The following is a 19,469-nucleotide window of genomic DNA, read 5'->3' on the forward strand; positions in this document are numbered from 1 at the left end:
GTGTGGCCTGTTTCCTGGGTACCCCATGACCAATCAAGCAGATAAAAGGCCTGGAGGTGGTTCTGAGTGTTACATTTGCATTTGGTAGCTGTTCACTGGAACTCCCAACATGAGGTCCAAAGAGGTGTCCATGCGAGTGAAGGAGGCCATCATTAGGCTGAGGAAACAAAACAAACCCATCAGAGAGATCGCAAAAACAGTGAGAGTGGCCAACACAACAGTTTGGAACATCCTGAAAAAGAAGGAATTAACTGGCAAGCTCAGCAACAGCAAAAGGCCTGGAAGACCACGGAAGAAAACTAAAGGGGATGACCGCAGAATTCTGCTCATGGTGAAGAGGAATCCTTTCACAACATCTAGCCAGGTCAAGAACGCTCTTGCGGAGGTAGGCATGTTATTGTCAACATGTACAGTCAAGAGACGGCTTTATGAATGTAAATACAGAGGCTTCACAACAAGGTGCAAACCACTGGTAACGCTCAAGAACAGATAGGCCAGATTAGCCTTTGCCAGCAAACACCTAAAAAAGCCTGCCCAGTTCTGGAATAAGATTCTTTGGACTGATGAAACCAAGATTAACTTGTACCAGAATGATGGGAAGAGAAAAGTATGGAGAAGGAAAGGAACAGCTCATGATCCAAATCATGCCACATCAACTGTCAAACATGGTGGAGGCAGTGTTATGGCATGGGCATGTATGGCTGCCAATGGAACCGGGTCACTGGTGTTTATTGATGACCTGACTGCTGATAAAAGCAGCAGGATGAATTCTGAAGTGTATAGGGCTATACTTTCTGCTCAGATTCAGCCAAATGCTGCCAAACTGATAGGATGCCCCTTCATATTACAGATGGATAATGACCCGAAACATACAGCAAAAGCTACCCAAGAGTTTCTCAAGGCAAAGAAGTGGGATGTTCTTCAATGGCCAAGTCAGTCATCTGATCTCAACTCAATAGAGCATGCTTTTCTCTTACTGAAGACAAGACTGAAGGCAGAAAGACCCACAAACAAGCAGCAGTTGAAGGCAACTGCAGTAAAGGCCTGGCAAAGCATCTTGAGGGAGGAAACTCAGCATTTGGTCATGTCCATAGGTTCCAGACTTCAGGCAGTCATTGACTGCAAAGGATTTTCATCCAGGTATTAAAGGCGAACCTTACGTTTGAAATTATGTTGGTTTGTTCCATTACTTATGAGCCACCAATGATGGGGTGTGTGTGTATGCCACTGGCTGTCCTTCCTGAATTGTTAGTGCCCCACTTTTGTCAAGCCCCTTGAATTATAGCTGAAAGTCCTGACTTCGCTCCCATCTGGGTGTGTTTCCTTTCAACTTCAGTGTGGTGGTGTGTAGAGGCCAACTGCCAAAACAGTTATCCTTGTTCCAATATTTCTGGCTCTGACTGTATATAAAAAGCAAGCAGGCAAGCTGAAGTACTACATTATTACAGAACAAAATGCCACAGAGAAAATAACATGGAACAGTTTCTGTCTACCTGAGCTAGAAAGTTAATTTTAATCCTTATTTGTCTGTGTATTAATTGAAAAACAAATTACTGTTTTTTAAAAAATAAAATAAAATAAGTGTTTCCCTTTTGCAGAGTTAAACACAGGTCAGATACAAGAATCCATTGGTGAAGCAGTAAATGGAATTGTCAAACACTTCCACAAGCCAGAGAAAGAGGTGAGAATTGGCATTCTTAGCAATAATGAAATTGATAAAATTTCCTTCTTGATATTTATGAAAGCCAACAGCTGATATTGAAAGAATAGGTGACACAGATGTGCATATGTGACTGACAAATGGAATTGGTGACTGGAGTTAAACTGTACATAGCCAAATACATAATCTTGCAGCTAACTTTATCCTTTATATCAGTTTTAATCAGAGTTCTCAAGGGAATTTGGTACCCATAAGATGGGTTCATTTTAATCATGATTAACCTAAGTCACAGATGACTTCAAACAAAATAAAAAGGGACTGGGGATTTGCATGTGAGAGTCCTATAGTCCACTTCCAGTCCCTTAACCCTGGTTCCAGCTTTACATCTGAACCTGGTTTTAGAACTAGGTCTGATAAAACAATATACCAGTTGTGTGAATCTGCATCACATGTGCCTTTCTTGGCCACAAATATCAGAATATTCCATTTGGGGCTTCTTTAAACAGTCCCTTTCCTTTTTTGTCCTAGTATGTAATAGAGGATATGCTGTCCTGTGATATCCAGCAGTGTTGCTGTTTGATATTTTGCCCTGCTTTTTTGCTCATAGAGCACCTAGAGTAGCTTATAAAAAAATACAATACCATTAAAAATGCTGAATAACAATACAAATTTAAAACCATCTTAAATGCAGCAAAGTAAATATTACATTGAAACGGGTACAGAATGCACACATTTAAAGCATGTAAAAATTTAAATATTTCCAGTTTGTCTTAAAAACAATAAAGAGAAGCCTAATAAATTGCCACATGGAGGTATTCCAGAGACATAGCACCACCACAAAGAAGGCCCTGTCTCACATGTTCGCTTGCCTAACAGCCTGAGATGATGGCACAGAGCACAGGGCCTTTGAGGCTAATCTTGAAGCCTGGGCAAGTCATTATGGGAGCGGGTGGTTCTTGAGATATTTAGGTCCTAGACTGCTTAGGGCTTTAAAGGCTAATTCCAACACTTCAGACTGAGGCTGGAAACAAACAAGTAACTAGTAAAGTTGAAAGAAGATTGGAGTTACATGCTTCAAGCATTGGGCACCAGATTGCAGTCTGGCTGCTGCATTTTGGAGCAGTTGAATTTTCTGAGCTGTTTTTAAAACCAGCCCTATGTAGAAAACGATACAGTCTGGAAGTAACAAAGCATATGACTGATAACAGATTCATCTCCTCTAAGAGGCCTCAACTGCCAAATCAGCCAAAGCTGATAAAAGGCACTCTTGACAACTGTTGGCACCTGAACATGTAGTTGAAGTGTTAGATCCACACACTTGCTACTTCAAGGGGGAGTGCAGTCCCATCCAGAGTAGGATGTACATCCTCTCCTAGATGATCAGTACCTCTGACAAATACTACCTTCATCTTGTCTGGATTAAGTTTCAGCATCTTCAGCCTGATCCCCTTCTGAACTGATGCCAGACACTGATTTACCACTTCCATTGCCTCCCTAGGATGAATGGTAGAAATGAGAAATTATAAAATTATAACTGTTGTAAGATCTGATTGCTATTGAAGCCTTATTCTTGAGACTCTTTTTGATAGATACCACTAACTGATAAACTGAATCAAAGCAAAGTATTGGTAGCCTAGGGAAAGCATCTACTGTATTTGTGCAGTTAGTTTAAAAAAATCTTAGACATACTAATGTGTGACAGATCTATGCATAACATACTCATTAACCATATAAAATAAAAACATTTTTATATTCCATTGGCAGAGGGGCAGTTTGACAGTTTTGCTATGTGGAGAAGGTGGGCTTGTCTCAGCTCTTGAGCAGGTGTTTCAGCATGGATTTAAATCTCCCAGGCTTTTCAAAAATGTCTTTATTTGGGACTTTCTAGGTAAGTAGCAAGAACCTTCCTCTAGTGCAATCCTGTATATGCCTACTTTCAACATAGCTGCCATCTTTAAGTGGGCCTCATCCTTGTGACTGGAAGAATCACTGACTTGTAACCCTATTTAGTATCAGAAGTGTAATCATTCCTGCACCTTTTAAAAATAAAAATTACATGCTCACTTGAAAATTTGGTCTTCCTAATACTTATTTGATTTGTACCCCATCTTTCTACCAAAAAATGGCACACAAGGCAGCTTAAAGTCACCATTAAAATTGATTAAAACGATACATTAAAATATGATAAAAACTTAACAATTACAGAATAAAAAAATAAAAAAATAGCACCCAAGCCAACAGATCTACTTACAGGCAAAAGGCCTTCCTGAATAAAGCGATCTTTGCCTTTAATATAAGGGAGAGCAAAATGTGATCTAATAATGTCTATTGTAAGTTTGTGATGCTATGTGCAGCATGGGATTGGGAGTTGAGGGCCAATTTTAGATGTGGCTGCAGTAGATCCGTGTGTTTAAACACAGATCTGCTCTAATAACAGAGGAAGAAGGAAGTGGAAGACCAATTTAAATAACAAAGGGGTGCATGAATGAGGGGCACTAAACCTTCCTCAGTCTTGCGACTTTCCTCCCTGAAGTTTATTCACCCACTTCCCAATGCTTTTTCCTCAGCCGATCTTTGATGCCAGAAGTGATTTTGACTGATTATAAAAGGACTTTGGGGTGAGGGGCTGCAGGGACTGAACCCCACTCTCATCTTTCTACACCACTGTGTTTTAAATGCATGGACATACCCAACATCACATCTGATTTGGCTCTTAAGGGGTATCAAAACAATGCCTTGGAGGAAAATGTGCTAGACTGAGCAGTCTTTTAACAGTTGCTCGATCTGAAATTCTGAGGTCCAGTAGTTCGTTGTATTTGTTTTGCTTAACCATTAGAGTAAATGAAGCTTAAGTATATTTCATCATAACAGATATGAACAAATCAGCAGACAATGAATTGACTCTCTTTTTATAAGCACAGCTTTGCATTTGTGCTTATATCTGATATCATTATCTCAGGTTCTTTCAAAGGCGTTAGTACCTGATAGTACCTACACACTGACCTGGTTCACACAACACAACAACCCACCATGGTCCCCCAACTTCCCATGGCTTGTCGTGTCATGCGAACCCAGGTGGCAGGGGTTGTTTGGCTTATTTTAGGGTTATTTGAGGGTTGTCCAGCCCTCAAACAACCCCAGCCTCCTGGGTTTGCACAACATGGCAAATTGAGTGCCTGCAGGCTCTATGCAAAAGTGGTGCCCGTGGGCGCCCAGCACAATACAACAGCCCCTGTGGGTAAATTAAGCCATTGTGGGCTGTCATGACATGTGAACTGGCCCAGTGGATCCATTTCATGCTATGTTGGTAGCATGAAAATAATGAAACTGCCACCAATATGTATGTGGGAGAGACGCTGAGAATTTCTCCTGATTTGATCATTATGTTTGATGTCTCTGTCCCTTCTTCAGAAAAAGCACAAGGGTATTATGAAGCTTTAGATCAGAATGAAATGGTCCCAGAGGAGAACTGGCAGAAAAGAGCCAGGAGTTTTTGTCGCTTTGTCACAGCCATCAACAACACTCCTAGAAACATTGGAAAAGATGGCAAGTTTCAGATGCTGGTGTGCCTTGGAGCCAGGTATTACATGGCTGTTCTGATTCATTTGCACATGCTTTGCCTGTTAGCCACATGACAGAGATGCTTTCATGTTTATCCATTTTCTTTCATTCTGCAGACCAGATTTTGAGTCCTTTAACCAAATTATATATTCTCCAGAGCTCCACAGAGGGCATTCCTTCACTTTGGAATGGTGCCTCCTTCTGGGCCCTATTTTTCGCTTCTTCGGGGGCAGGAGCCACCTTACTCTCCTGGACCAGCTCTGTCTAGCAAGCCATGCAATTTAGTTGAGCTGGTGCTGTTAAGAGCCCAGCTTCTTAGTCACTTTAGGGTTAGTTTTTCCTTTCCTTTCACTTTTTATTTTATTCCTTGGGCAGCTAGTTCTTCCTCCCTACCTCTCCTTAGCAGGGATCTTGCTTCACATAGCTTCATTCACAAGCAGCTGGCCTCCATTCAGCTTGGAAGCCAGCTGCCAGAGTGCACACATGTTCTGCTGCCCCTCCACTTTTCCCAGGCCTTTCACCATGGCTCCAGAACAAACAATGGCTAAGGCAGCCAGGAGGCCAGTCAGCTGCACTCCAGTCTTCTCCTTTCCCTCTCTATAGGGCAGGCAAGAGAGTGTTGACCCCGATCACTCTGCTGGCCCTCTCCACCATGGTGGAAAAAAGTACCAGTCCCGAATTGGCCTCAGAGACCTCAGTCGGAGGCCAAGCAGGTGGAGTTGGGTCTGATGAATGGGCATGAGTTTGGCTCCAAGTGGGGGAAAGGATGCTCCTTGGCTCCAGGACTAGAAATTAGTGTTAACAGGCCCACTGCTATGCCAGACCTTGCAAGGGAAGGGACCATGGCTCAAGTTTGCAGCCTGGGTTCAGAACCTGGTTTCCCTGCAAGTTTCAAAGGCCTTACCAACCAGGGGGAGGGATATCCCCAGAGAGAGATTTTCCTTGGCTTCTCTGTCTTCCCATAAAAAGAAGAAGGAGAAGGACCATTGGTCTAAGGTGAGGTCTTTTCACAGCCACAATGGGACCATAGACCCTCCTCCCTCTTCATCTCTAGATCCCATGAGGGCTTCCCTTTAGCATCCATCTTGAGGGGTTCAGCTAGCCCTAGCCTCTCCTCCTCCTGCTCTGCCAACCAAGCAAGGAAGAGAAATAGGCTTGAGAAGGCAACAGGCCCACTTAAGGACTCGGGGGGGCGGGGAAGGGAGCAGTAGTAAAAGGCCCAAACTTTCTTCTATCTGGAAGAATGAGTCTGACTCAGAAAACAGTGACAAAGATGAAGGGCAGCTCCCTGAGGCAGAGCTTGAGCCTTCCAATACAAAGAGAAGACTCTTTAATCCAGAACTATTCCCAGCACTGCTGGCCAAGGCCTCTCAGACTCCAGCCTTCTGGGGACACCACTATGCCATCTGAGACAATAGACACCTTGGTGCAAAAGGAGTATAAGATGGCCTTCCCTCAGGCCCCTTACCAAGCCTATGATGGTCTCTCTACTCCATTCCTTCAAGGAGGCCTGGAAAGCAGAGTGGGCTAACCCCTCCAAACCCAAGTTAATCCATAAGTTGGGAAATAAACTTTTACTCCCTTCTAACCAAAGTTATGGATTTGCTAAAGGTCCCTGTGGTAGACGCTGCAGTTGCAGCACTCACTTCCTCTGCAGCCATTCCTGCTGATGGGGAGGTGGACCTAAAGATCCATGTGATAAACTCATGGAGGCAGCCCTCCACAAGGATTTCGAATCCTCTACTACAGCCTTCAGGGCATCAGCTACCAGTTCCTTTTTCTCCAGAGCAGTTTATCTATGGGCAGAGGACAAGGCAGGGGCAGAGTCCACACACAAGCCGTTAAAGGATGTTCTTAAGAAAACTGCATATATGGCTGCTCTTTTTGCAGATTCAGCCTTAGATGCTGTCCAATTCAGTTCTAGAGCTATGACGTCCAATTCCCTGGCCAGAAAGAACATTTGACTACTTCATTGGGATGTCTACTTCATTGGTTCACAATCCAGGCTTGCTTCTTCTACCTTTGGAGGAGCCAGACTTTTTGGTGATCTGCTGGAGGAGGTGTTGATTGAAAAGAAGGACAGGAAAAAGACCTTGCCGACCACTAAGGAGGACCATAAGCCCAGGCAGCCATCTTCCTTTCAAGATAACAAGACCACACAGGAACCCATTCCTTGGGTGGTTTCAAGAATAAATGGAACTATTCTTCTAGATCCTCAGGGAAAAGTTCTAGGCAATCCTTCAGCTATCCTTCTTCCACCAATAAGGACAGGAGGAAACACCAGTCTGCCCAACACCAACAGTCTACTCCCTTATCAGCATATAGGGAGTCAACTGATGCAGTTTGCTCCAACGTGGATCACTGCCACCTCAGACACATGGATTGGGAAGACCATAGTTCAAGGGTACGCCCTGGAATTCTCTTCTCAGCCCAGGGACAAGTACATCCTGTCTTCCAGGGCAAAGAACCCAATAAAGCACAAGATATTCTTAAGAGCCATAGAAGATGTCCTAACCATAAAGGTGATAGAGCTAGTTCCTCAGCCAGTTCCTCAGACAGCTCTGGGGCCTATTCCATTTTTTTCTTAGTTCCCAAGAAAACTGGGGACATAATGGTGGTACTGGATCTAAAGAGGCTCAACAAGCATATCCCCAAGTAACACTTTAAAATGGAGATTCTCCGATCAATTGTGGAAGCATTGGAAGGAGCAGAATTCCTTGCTTTGATAGACCTGTCAGAGGTGTATCTGCACATTCCAATAAGGGATTGTTGCTTCTTGAGGTTTTGTCCCATTGTCACTCCTTGAGGTTTTGTTACAATCACCATTTCCAGTATTGAGCACTGCCCTTCATCCTGACTTCTGTGCCAGCGGTGTTCACCAAGGTGTTGATAGCCCTCTTGGCTCACCTCAGGACCCAAGGGGTACTGATCCACCCTTATCTGGATAGCATCTGGATCTGGTCTTCTTTGAGAAACAAATGCCTGATGGACAGGGAGACTACAGTGTTATGCCTGCAACAACAGGGCTTTGTGGTCAATATGGAGAAAAGTCATCTGATTCCCACCCAGTGGCTGACTCATCTAGGGGTTGTGCTAGACACAGGGAAGTTCAGGATGTTTCTATCAGAGGAGAGACGTGTCAAGATCTGGAATTACTTGTCCACTATGATTGCAGAAAAGTGGGCAGACCTCATGGACCTAGCCAAGCACGTGGGCCTGCTAGTTTCTTGTCAGGACCTGGTGTCCAGTGCAAGGTTACATAGGCAGGCACTTCAATGCCATTTTGTCCCATTCCAGGACCAGGTAGCAGTGTTATATTATACCTGCGTCCGGGTACCTTCACATCTCAAATTAGATCTAGAGTGGTGGATGGAGCCACTAAGGTTAGGAAAAGGTTCTGGTTCAGAAAGTGACCACCATGGATGCTGGCCTGTTTGGCTGGGGGGGCCCACCTGGGGAATGAAGTCATGCACGGGACTTGGCCCAACAGGGAGAAGCATCTCAGCATCAGTTGGCTGGAACTTCTGGCTATTTTCCTAGGACTTCTGGCATACTGTTCATTGCTGTAGGGCAGCCATGTCCTGGTCAGGATGGACAATACCATGGGCAAACAGAGAAGGACAAAGTCCTCATCACTGAACAGGTTGGCCCAGGATCTCCTAACATGAGCTGAGACCTCTTTTAAGTCCACCTCAGCAGAACATCTAGCGGGAGTGTCCAATGTGACAGTGAATTGATTGGTTGAGTCAGACATCTCTCAAGGAATTCAAATGGCTCTGAATCCTCAAATCTTTCATATCCTTACCAGAAGCTTAATCTGTTCACCATACCACACAATGCACTGGTTCCCACCTTCTTTTTGAGGCTCCCACGTCATACAGCAGGAGGCAGAGACATTCCAATGGAACCATGGCCAGAAGAGCTACTATATACCTTTTCCCCAAGAGCACTTCTTCCCAAGGTAATATGGAAAATTCGGTGAACTTCAGCGCAAATTATTCTGGTGGTCCTATATTGGCCTCAGTGTCCATGGTTTCCAAACCTGTGGTGACTGCCCAGCAGGAAGGATCTGCTTCTCCAGAGTCCTGTGCTGCACCTGTGTCCAGACCTCTTCTACCTAACAGCCTGGAGGCTGAAAGACAGTGACTGTTGAACCTGGGGTATCAGGAGTCTGTTCTTAAGATCCTTCTGTCTTCCAGATGAAGGCTTTTTTGGTTTGGTGTCAGATGAAAGATAGATTTCCAGCCCCTGAAGGTGTTCAAGAGGTGTTAGGTTTTCTCCAGGTGGGGCTCCATAAGGGTCTGAGTACAAGTACAATTACGAGGCAAGTGGCTGCGCTTAGCAGTGTGCTGGGATACAAAAGGACTCCACCCATTCTCACCTACATCTCAAAAGGTTCTTAAAGGGAGTGGCTCTCCTTAATCCCCTAGTTGTACTTCATTTTCATACCCGGAACCTGAACTAGGTTCTTATGCCACTTATGGGTAGTCCACTTGAACCCATGGCCACATGTTCTTTTAAGTTATTCACTCTTAAAATAGTCTTTTTGGTGGCTATAACTTCAGCAGGGAGAGTTTCAGAGTTAGGAGCCCTCTCGGCTAATTCACAATTATGTATTTTTCATGACGATAAGGTAATTTGTACCAAGCCTTCCTTTGTCCCTAAGGTTAATTCCACTTTCCATAGGTCCCAGGAAATTTCTCTCTGGTCCTTTGTCCTAAGCCTCTTCATCCAAAGGAATGGAGTTGGCATAAATTAAATGTGAGAAGGGCCTTGAGGCTCTATTTAGATAGAACTGTTGCTGAAAGGATCTCCAGCTTTTTTCCTTTGATTTTAAGACCTTGGAGGCTAAGGTGTCAAAGTCTTCCATTTCTAGATGGTTTGAAATAATGCATTGTACTAGCCTATCAAACTATAGGGAAGGACTCACCTGGAGGGATCACTTCTCACTTCCTGAGGGGGCATTGGTGTCTGCTGCCTTTAAGGGAGATTTTCCCATATGTAAGGCAGCCACATGGGCATCAGTTCACACATTTGTTAAGCATTACAAAATTGACGCTGCTTCTTCAGTGGATGCTGCTTGGACACAAAGTATTGCAAAAGGTGCTGGTGCACTGAATGCTGGTCTGTTACCTGCCCTGTTGATGTTCTTTTCTGATATGTCCCAAAGTGAAGGAATGTCCTCTGTGGACCTTTGGAGAAAATGGAAATTTCCTTACCATGGATTTCTGTTCTCAGAGCTCTACGGAGGGCATTCCACCCATCTTGCTAGGGGCCCAGTGTATTATTCTATTAAGGAGGAAGAGCTTGGGGTGGTTTCCCATTGCTGCCTGGTATGTTTTCTCATGTTGTTCAACTTGTTTCAAGTTGATCATGTTCATGTTTTTATGCCATTGGCACAGGTTTACTTTTTTTCATTTTAGTTGCAGAACTGGTTTTTTTTCTCTGCTCTACCAGTTTGGTCTTGGAGGGCAGGGTGGCAAACCAACAAACGCAAAAAATTGTCTATGTTCTATGTAGTCCAGAGCAAGGCACCATCCCAAAGTGAAGGAATGCCCTCTATGGAACTCTTGAGAACAGAAATTCACGGTAAGGAAGTTTCCATTTTTTTACATATTCAATGAGATTTTGGAAATCTGAGAATACAAGATGATAATCAGAATGAAGAATTTATTTTGAGCAGAGATAAATACAGCTTGACCCATTTAGCTTAGGGGGAAAAGGCTGACAGAAGATACGAATGTTATAAATATATTAGAGGGGGTAATATAAAAGATGGTAGATAAGGTATTTGGATTAAAGAAGGTTGAAGTACAAGACAGACTGGATACAAAATGGAAATTGACAAGTTTAGGTCATAAATCAGAAGATATTTTTTAAATAGTCACCATAGAGTCTTCTAATTTGCATATTGGATATTTAGTAGCACTTTACCCTATTACAATGGGATTGCAACTGAATTGGCATAACTCTTTTGTACCACCACAGCTAGGCATATCTTTAGCATTTGATGCCAAGCATTTAGAACCTAGTATTGGCCATGTCTGTTACAAATCATTTGAGATATGAAGTAAATAAAAGGTAGTATCCTATTGTGCTCATGCTCTCATGGGATGCAGCGTTTGCACAACAGGGCTTTTGTTGTTCTAAAAATAACCCAAAGCAAGAGAAAACACTTGTTTGTGGAACAGGTCAGGTCAGCGGACCTCGTAGGGGGGAGCTCCACTAATCTGTCCCAATCTGGAAACAAGTGTTTCTGGGGTTATTTTAAGAAGTGCAAAAGCCCCATTGCACTCCCACGAGTGCAACATAACTAGTGGAGGTAGAGTGGTCCCGTTGGATACTGCCCAAAATATTGATATTGATGAAAAAGTACAATTTTTTGAGTACAACATGCTGGTCTTTAGGCATAATGAGAAGCTAAGATAGTAAAAGCTCAGTGGTAGAGCCCCTGCTTGCATGCAGAAGGTCCCGGGTTCATTCTTTGGCATCTCCAGGTAGGGCTGGAAAAATTCCTGCCTGGAATCCTGGAGAGCTGCTGCCAGTCAGTGTTGACAATACTGGGTTAGATGGACCAATGGTCTGACTTAGTATAAAGCAGCTTCCTGTGTCACGACTTCTTAAAAGCTGACCTAGTGAATAGGATTTAGACATATTCCTTAACATATTTTTTCTGGTAAGAAAAAAGGCAGTGGGAAAAGACAGGAGGGCTACAAATTGACGACAATGTCGTTCCCCATAAAATTCCATGAATGAGGCAATGCAATTTTGCACAATAAAAGCTTTGTCTGGATGCAACCTGGTTGGGGGATTTGTACTTCATGATGCACATCCCCAGTCCCTAATCCCATCCTTCAGGATACCATATGCTGCTAGGGATTCAACTAGGCCAATTTCCTGCTACCCTGTTCTTGTTTCCTTTCAGTTTTTTTTTAAATGGACACACTCAACATTCTGCCTCCCCTGTACATCAGTGAGTATGCTCAGTCTACATTAGGCTGTTCTTGGGGGCTTTTTTCTCTTTTTTCCCTCAAATGTAAAAACAAATATTTTTCTGCATACCTGAGGATTCCCTCGAGTAGACAGAAACCACTGCCTTGTGTGGGTGACCCTGTTTCACTGTCCAGCTGATAGGCATGGGGCCACCAAGTCTGGTATGAGGAAGAATGATAATACCAGTTAATGTGGTATGTTTCTTTATAAAGGTAGAACGTTTCTTTATTGCCTGTTTTGGGATTCTGAAACTTTCCATTGCAGAGATCACCTCTTGCACCATTGGATTGCCTTGCTGGCAGACTGCTCCATTACCAGTCAGATGTATGAGGACACAGCACTCATAAAGGATCATACCCTAGTGAATTCCTTGATCCGTGTGCTGCAGACTTTGCAGGAGTTCAACATCACACTGGAGGCATCCCTCGTTAAAGGAATTGACATCTGATCTGTTTCAGTCTACAAGCACTGTTTTAAAAAAAAGCAACAAGAAACAAACAATTATTAGTATGCAAAGATTCTATCTGGTAATACATTGCATCTAAACATTCACATCACTCAACACAACTCTTCTGGAAAGAAGCTCCAAATAGAGTGCAAAAATATGGATAGAAGCTGTACACCCAATGTGTAAAAGAGAAAAGATACCTATAAATCACATTTAGAATTTATTTGCTGATTTGCTTTTACACACTTTCATGTGAAAGAGTTAGATAATGAGTATTGTGCAGCTTATTTTAAAGCTGTAATATTTCTTTGCCATAGAAAATGGTGCATTGAGAAGCTCTTGGCATTCTCTGAACTTGCCTTCAGACTGTATCTTGCAAAGTGTAATTAACACATTCCATTTCTGCTAAGGGTTATTAAGCAATTTAAAAACTAATATTTTATTATATATTTACATTATCATCACTGGCCTTTCCATTTCAGGTCACAGCTGTGCTGCAAGAAAACTAAAAGTTTAAATATTGTTTTTAATATCCTCAAAGCACTGAATTCATTAGCAAATCAGTTTTCTTTTCTTTTTGTTAACAGTATTATTTTTAGCAGATTTTGGAGGAGTGAACCATGCAGATGTGCAGAGATCAGTAATATTTTTTCTATGGGTACGAAATTGCACAGAGAAAATTATAAGCGTGTTTTTAATTGCCATTTATTTATTTAACTTTTCATCATGTTGTAATGTCTTTGTCTTCAAAAAAAAAGGAAAAAAAGAATCTTCTATATTAAACAGGCCATGTTACATGTCTGTTGTGTTCTCAAATCAGGACCTAATTAGAGTACAGCCCACTTAAATAGAAGGCCTAGAATAAGAGTTTCTATCAGCAAAATGTATCTCAGCATGAACCTGCCTTTCAAACTCAACTGGTTTATATGTTACAACCCTCCAGCTTATAAAAATATTGAAGTGATCATTCTGAAGCCATATATACACTATGTAATGGCTAACAGTCTAATCCAAGAATTGCTGGAACAGCATATAAATATTGGATATAGCAAGTTTCACAATTGTTTGACATCTTGCAGTGCTGGCACAACTTTATAACAGCAACATAAGCACACGTTGAGTTGCTGGCTCAAATATTTGAGGTTGGGTGTGAGTGAGGTCAGTATTACTGTGACTTATATTGCTACTCAACCTAATGCCATGTCAGGTTTTCAGGTCCTTCTCTTGATAACCCCAGTTCACAAGCAGAACACATGTAAGATTATGTTTTGAAATGCTGAGTGTTCATGTGCTAATTTTTGTGTTTTGTTAAAAGACTAGATTTCTTGGATGCTTGTGAACATTGTGTAAAAATATTCGCTTACCCTCATAATGTTCAGAATTTGTGGACTTTTTAAATAGTAAAATTCCAATTGGAAAAATCTAGTGAATGCCTGCCTAGAAGCAACTGTTCTTGTTAGAATGCTCAACTAAAAACCGTAGGAGATGCATAAGTAATTGAGGGAACACTAAGATACACTGTACAGGGCTTTAGGCCTCTGTATTAGGAGGCCTTTGCTGTATAAATGTTATCTCAGAAGTTAGGCTCTTTAACATAAGGAGCAATGACAAAGGAGTTTTCAATTGTCAGTCTCTTCAACAAGTAGCATTATTCTTTATTTCCTACATCTTGTGAACATTTTTATTCCAGTAACTTAAAAATATAGCACATGTATTAAATTTTACTATTTTTACTTTTCTTGTGTTTATTTCATTATTACCGTGAAAGACTTTCATTACTGCTTATATACCCTTCTTTCTTATCTTTGTTGCGAAAATACTCATGCTGGTCTTGCTTGCATGGCTCTGCTGAGGTTACCTCTGGGTTAAGCTAATAAATGAAACAATATTTTTCTTGTTATATTCTTGTTAAAGCCCTATGAGGAGAGACTGAAAGAATTGGGCATGTTTAGCCTTGAGTAGACTGAGGGAAGATAGGATAACCAAAGGGCTGGATGCGCCTGATCTCATCTGATCTTGGAAGCTAAGCAGGGTCAGCCCTGGTTAGTACTTGAATGGGAGACTGCCTGTGAATCAGGCTTCCTGCATGGAGCAGGGAGTTGGACTCGATGGTCTTGTAGGCCCCTTCTAACTCTATGATTCTATGATAGCGCCCTTCAAGTACTTGAAAGTTTGTCACAGAGAGGAATGTCAGAATCTCTTCTTGATCATCCCAGAGTGCAGGACACAGAATAATGGGCTCAAGTTACAGGAAGCCAAATTCTGGCTGAACATCAGGAAAAACTTGACTGTTAGAGCAGTATGACAATGGAACCAATTACCTAGAGAGGTAGTGGGCTCTCCCACACTGGAGGCATCCAGGATGAAGCTGGACAGCCATCTGTCAGGGATGCTCTGACTTGGATTCCTGCATTGAACAGGGGGTTGGGCCCCTTCCAACCCTACTATTCTATGATTCTGTATCAGTAAAAGGTATAATGCACAACTACACGCACAACTTGTGAAGATAACAAAGCCAGTTACATGTTCTTCTCAGGGCTTCCTTTTGCAACATCTCATTTCCTAAGCTTTCATATAACAGAATGGTGGATTCTATATTAGGTACCTATCCGATGTTAGCCTTGTCCCCGATAGCAGCTGACACAGCATTTGACTGAAGAAGAAAATAATGTGGGTATACATCATGGTTAGCTTTACCACAGTTATCTTTGACCTCTTTTTCTGCAGAGAAAGGGGTGGAAGGTTGTACTTCCTTTACTTGTTTGTACTTCCCAAGGAGGCAAGAATCACTCTCCAGGAATTTAAATGTTGTTGTACTACATTAAGGTTTTGGTACTGCTCTATTATATTTCAAGCATGTGCTATTTAAAGTTATTAGGCCTTTTCTAACCACAAACAAGGGGCCATGTACTGATGATAGCCAAATTTTTGGGTCCAATGTACAATGGAGCAAATTGTTCCAGGTAAAAGACTTGCTAAAAGCAGCTAAAACAATATAGCTTTGTCAAGGAACATTTATCAAAGAACCACAGCACTAATTCTAAGATATCTAAGAACCTAAGATAGCTCTGGACTTGTAGTTTTCAACTCCCCCACCCCACCCCACCCCACCCCACCCCACACACATGCTGCAGGGCAAAGTGCTTTTGAAACAGAGGGGACTTTCCAAAAACAGGTTGTGATATGGACCAGGTTCACACAATCACGGAGGGAAAATAAGCCATATTTTCTCTTCCCATGCGTGTTGGTCACAAGTCGCCTAATTCGTATAATTACCCTTGGTGGCTGTTGTGATGTCCAAACCCGGCAAGAGTAGGTGGCTTACAAACCACCCTGAAATACTAGAACAAGCCCCGGGTTTCAGAGTGGTTTGTAAACCACCCCAGCCTCCCTCCCACCCACCCACCAGGTTTGGACATCCTGACAACCCAAGCCCAGCGAGGATAATTATACTAATGAGGTTGATTGCAACGGGCACACACGATAGTGCGAACCTAGGCCATATCACAACCTGTTTTTGGAAAGTTTGTGATGGTGTGGATGGCTGCTAAAAAATATTGATGAACTCAGGAAATTGTTTCAAAGGAAGTGTATGTATTTGCATATTTAAAGGTATATTATAGTAGAAATTGACTCCAACATACTTCTTCCCCCACAAATGCAGTTGTGCCTTGGATAATAAATCCAGGAGATGTTCACTGAGCTATTGGGCTAGTTTACACAATAGCAGGGTGGTTAATAAACCACAGTTGCTTGTGCTACCTGCATGTGCTGGTTGCATGCCAGCCAGATTTACATAATTACCCTTGCCTGCTCAGCTTGTTGTGGTGTGCGAACCCAGTGAGGGTGAGTGATTGTGGTGGGTAACAAACCACCCAGTAACCTTAAAACAGGCCATGTCCCCACACCCAAATATCACAGTTCCTTAATTTGTGGCAATACCAACACAACACAACTTTTAATGTTTTATTCCAAATATTGTGTGTTAGAGGAGGGCATAGCAAATCATACTGCTTTAACAAATAAGCAGATTCAGACTACAAAGGCCAATATATACATATAATGCTTCCTGCACAAATATGGCAAAGCTCAGTTCTCAGCTTGACACTGGTGAACTAATGCTCATAGGATCCACAGTTCCTGTTGTCTAAAATGTGTTGCTGTTGAAACATAAAGGCTAACAACATCCCTCCTAAAAGCTTTGTTCTCTTCCAAAAATCTACATTGATTTATAAGAGAATCTCAAAACCACTTTATTTTCTTTAATTCACTTGTTCGTTGATTCATCAGAATATAAACTCTCATCCATAGCTAAAAGGGTGATTTTTTAAATTTAATAACTTTGAAGGTAGTAGCAGCCAATTCTCTTTAAAAAGGAAATTCTTTGCCAGCACATAACCTTTTAAATCATATTTGAGGTCTTGAGTATTTTATGAACTGAGTAAAACTCTTCCATTGTCAAGAATATTTTAAGCTATAGAATAGTATTCCAGAGCTCTTTATCTCTGTGTGCAGTGAGTATGAGAATATAGACAAATACTGCTTTTACAATGAAGTTTTCAGCAAGAATGAATTCTTCTTGGGCATATTTGGCACAATTTCTCTTGCCATAATTCAAGGTGTCTGGAGACTTGATTTTTTTTTTTATAAGTTGCATATTTACTTTTAATCTTTGCAGTTCCTTTTATAACTAGAGGTTGGTTGTTTACTTCACTCAAGATACAACATAAATTTTAATAATTTTAATGGGAAGAAGTCCTGGGATGTTTTGAGGTCAGTCATTGAAGTTTACAGCACCAGAACAGAAATTGCAGGTACTGTATTTTATAATTTCCTCTTGTAATTTTAAACATTGTACAGATGCAGCTTACTTTACTGAACTGCAATAAAGCCTTCTATTATCACCAACAGGATAAATTTAATGTGCCATCTCTGGCGGTTGCTTATTTTAATCAGACTTCTCTTCAAATATTTCAGTGTCATACCTTGTGTAATACACAATTTACATGCCATTAGTACTGGTGGAAAGTGTTTTTCAAAGGCCATTAATGTACACTTCAGTATATGAAAACTTACATTTTAATACATTGTTAACTTAAACTGACATCTGAAGAACTACCTGAGCCACCCTTCCCAGAATTGCTTTTTCTGTTTGATAGGGCTCCATAAGAAGCAGATTCAAATTCATCATGCAAATGTTTCTGTGTGTATGTATATGTATGTGTGTACACACACACTGTCATACCCCACTGGAAGAATCCTTTTCAGAGGAGGAGCTAGAGCTCCCAGAGGAAAAGAGCATCAAGAGCAGCCCATGGTAAAAGACTAAGAGGAACCTGCATTCTCAGGCAGATGGCCACGGGTCCACCCCGGAAAGAGAAGAGCAATTCTTCTCCAAGTTCCCGAGAGCAGTGATGTCTCAAGAGGTTGGCCAGAACACCTGGGAGGAAAAGTGCCTGTTTGCAAAGGAAGGCTCCTTTTGAGTAAAGTAATTCTTGTGAGTAAGGCCCTCCTCATGAAAAGGACTTCTTCCAGAAGCCTCTAATGTGCTGCAGGTGAGTTCCTGGGTAGGGCTGTGGAAGCTCCAGTTTATAAGCCTCAGTCCTAAGCAGGGAGGGCTCCTAGCAGGCTACCTTTATTTCAGCTCCCAATACTTTGTAGCCTAGCTTTCCTGACCCGGACTGATCTTGTGTTGGACTCCTGATACCCTGTTCTTTGGATTGTGCATTATTTGGAAAGCTTGCCTTCGGCTCCACCTCTGCCCTTCTTCTTGGCCGATAATATTGTACTTCTGATCCTTGCCTGCTTTCTGATTTTGCTGAATGGAATTGTCCCATAGTTTGCCTCAGGACTGAGCTTGACGTGTTTATAGTGGGGTACACTCACATGTGGAGAAGGGGGGGGGCTATGTTTATATTGGCAGAGGGGAAAGTGCACTTGATAGGTTAGCGACCTGTGTTACAATAACTATATATATATATACACACACACGCATACACACATACACGCACACATGCACATATACACACCCAGCATGTACTAATTGTGCAGAGCAGAACAGAATTTGTGTATTATATATTGAATTTTATTATTGAAAGCCAATGCACTTTTCCTTGTATATTATCCTAGGGAAAACAAGCTGTGTGTATGCTTCAAAAATATTTTACATATTTAAAATATTTTTATTTAAAATATCCTCCACACACAAACAAAACAGTTATTGTCCTGGGTAGGCATGAGGCCCAGGGGAAGCACTCTGCACTGTAGTGTTAACTGCTTGTTCTGGGTCATGCTAACCAAAGCAGGATCCATGGCAGAGAGTGCAATATGTGAAATGTTGACTGGAGAGTTCTCCCATAGCTGTTGTTCCAGCAAAGGACTGCAATTAACCGAAGGGCAGCAGAGCCTGGTCTTTAAGTGGCTCCACCCCTGCTGGATACGGACTGCAGTTCTGAAAGGACTGGTGTCAGTTTTTGCAGTCTCATACACCAGGGGAAGGTGCAGGGGAGTCATCCTTGGACTCAGATGATGGGACAGTGATAGCCTCTGGCTGGGCAGGTATAGAAGGGGGTGCTGAGGGCTCCCTCTAAAGTGTGGTTATCTGTGACCCATCTGAATCTGAGTCTTTCTCAGGGTAGTCAGAGCTTCAGAACCAGGGGATGTCACAGATAGCTGTGTTAACCATAAGAAAAAATCCGTATTAGAGTAAAAATATTGACTTGATGAAATCAGTGTCTGCATGTTCAGAGTCCTGAGATGATGTGGTGGAGGAGGGGTCTGCAGACATTCAAATTAGGCTCAGCATGT

The 19,469-nt window shown here is 42.1% G+C and overlaps 1 protein-coding gene across 2 annotated transcripts in view; it reads left to right on the forward strand.

Annotated features, from left to right (window-relative positions):
• The window catches only part of DENND5A (DENN domain containing 5A), a 107,843-nt gene extending 93,443 nt beyond the window's left edge, over positions 1-14,400 (forward strand). Inside the window, exons 21-24 of one of the 2 annotated variants that reach the window (XM_084854519.1) lie at positions 1,599-1,681; positions 3,425-3,548; positions 5,072-5,240; positions 12,479-14,400. In XM_084854519.1, the coding sequence (XP_084710645.1) occupies positions 1,599-1,681; positions 3,425-3,548; positions 5,072-5,240; positions 12,479-12,662 (560 nt within the window). In that variant the 3' untranslated portion in view covers positions 12,663-14,400. The remainder of the gene's footprint in view (positions 1-1,598; positions 1,682-3,424; positions 3,549-5,071; positions 5,241-12,478) is intronic. The other variant, XM_084854528.1, reaches the window with a different exon arrangement.
• The last annotated feature ends 5,069 nt before the right edge of the window (positions 14,401-19,469 follow it).

Source organism: Heloderma suspectum, chromosome 1 (genome assembly GCF_057233095.1).
Source record: "Heloderma suspectum isolate Gila_16-S chromosome 1, 16-S_ref, whole genome shotgun sequence".
Lineage (NCBI taxonomy): Eukaryota > Metazoa > Chordata > Lepidosauria > Squamata > Helodermatidae > Heloderma > Heloderma suspectum.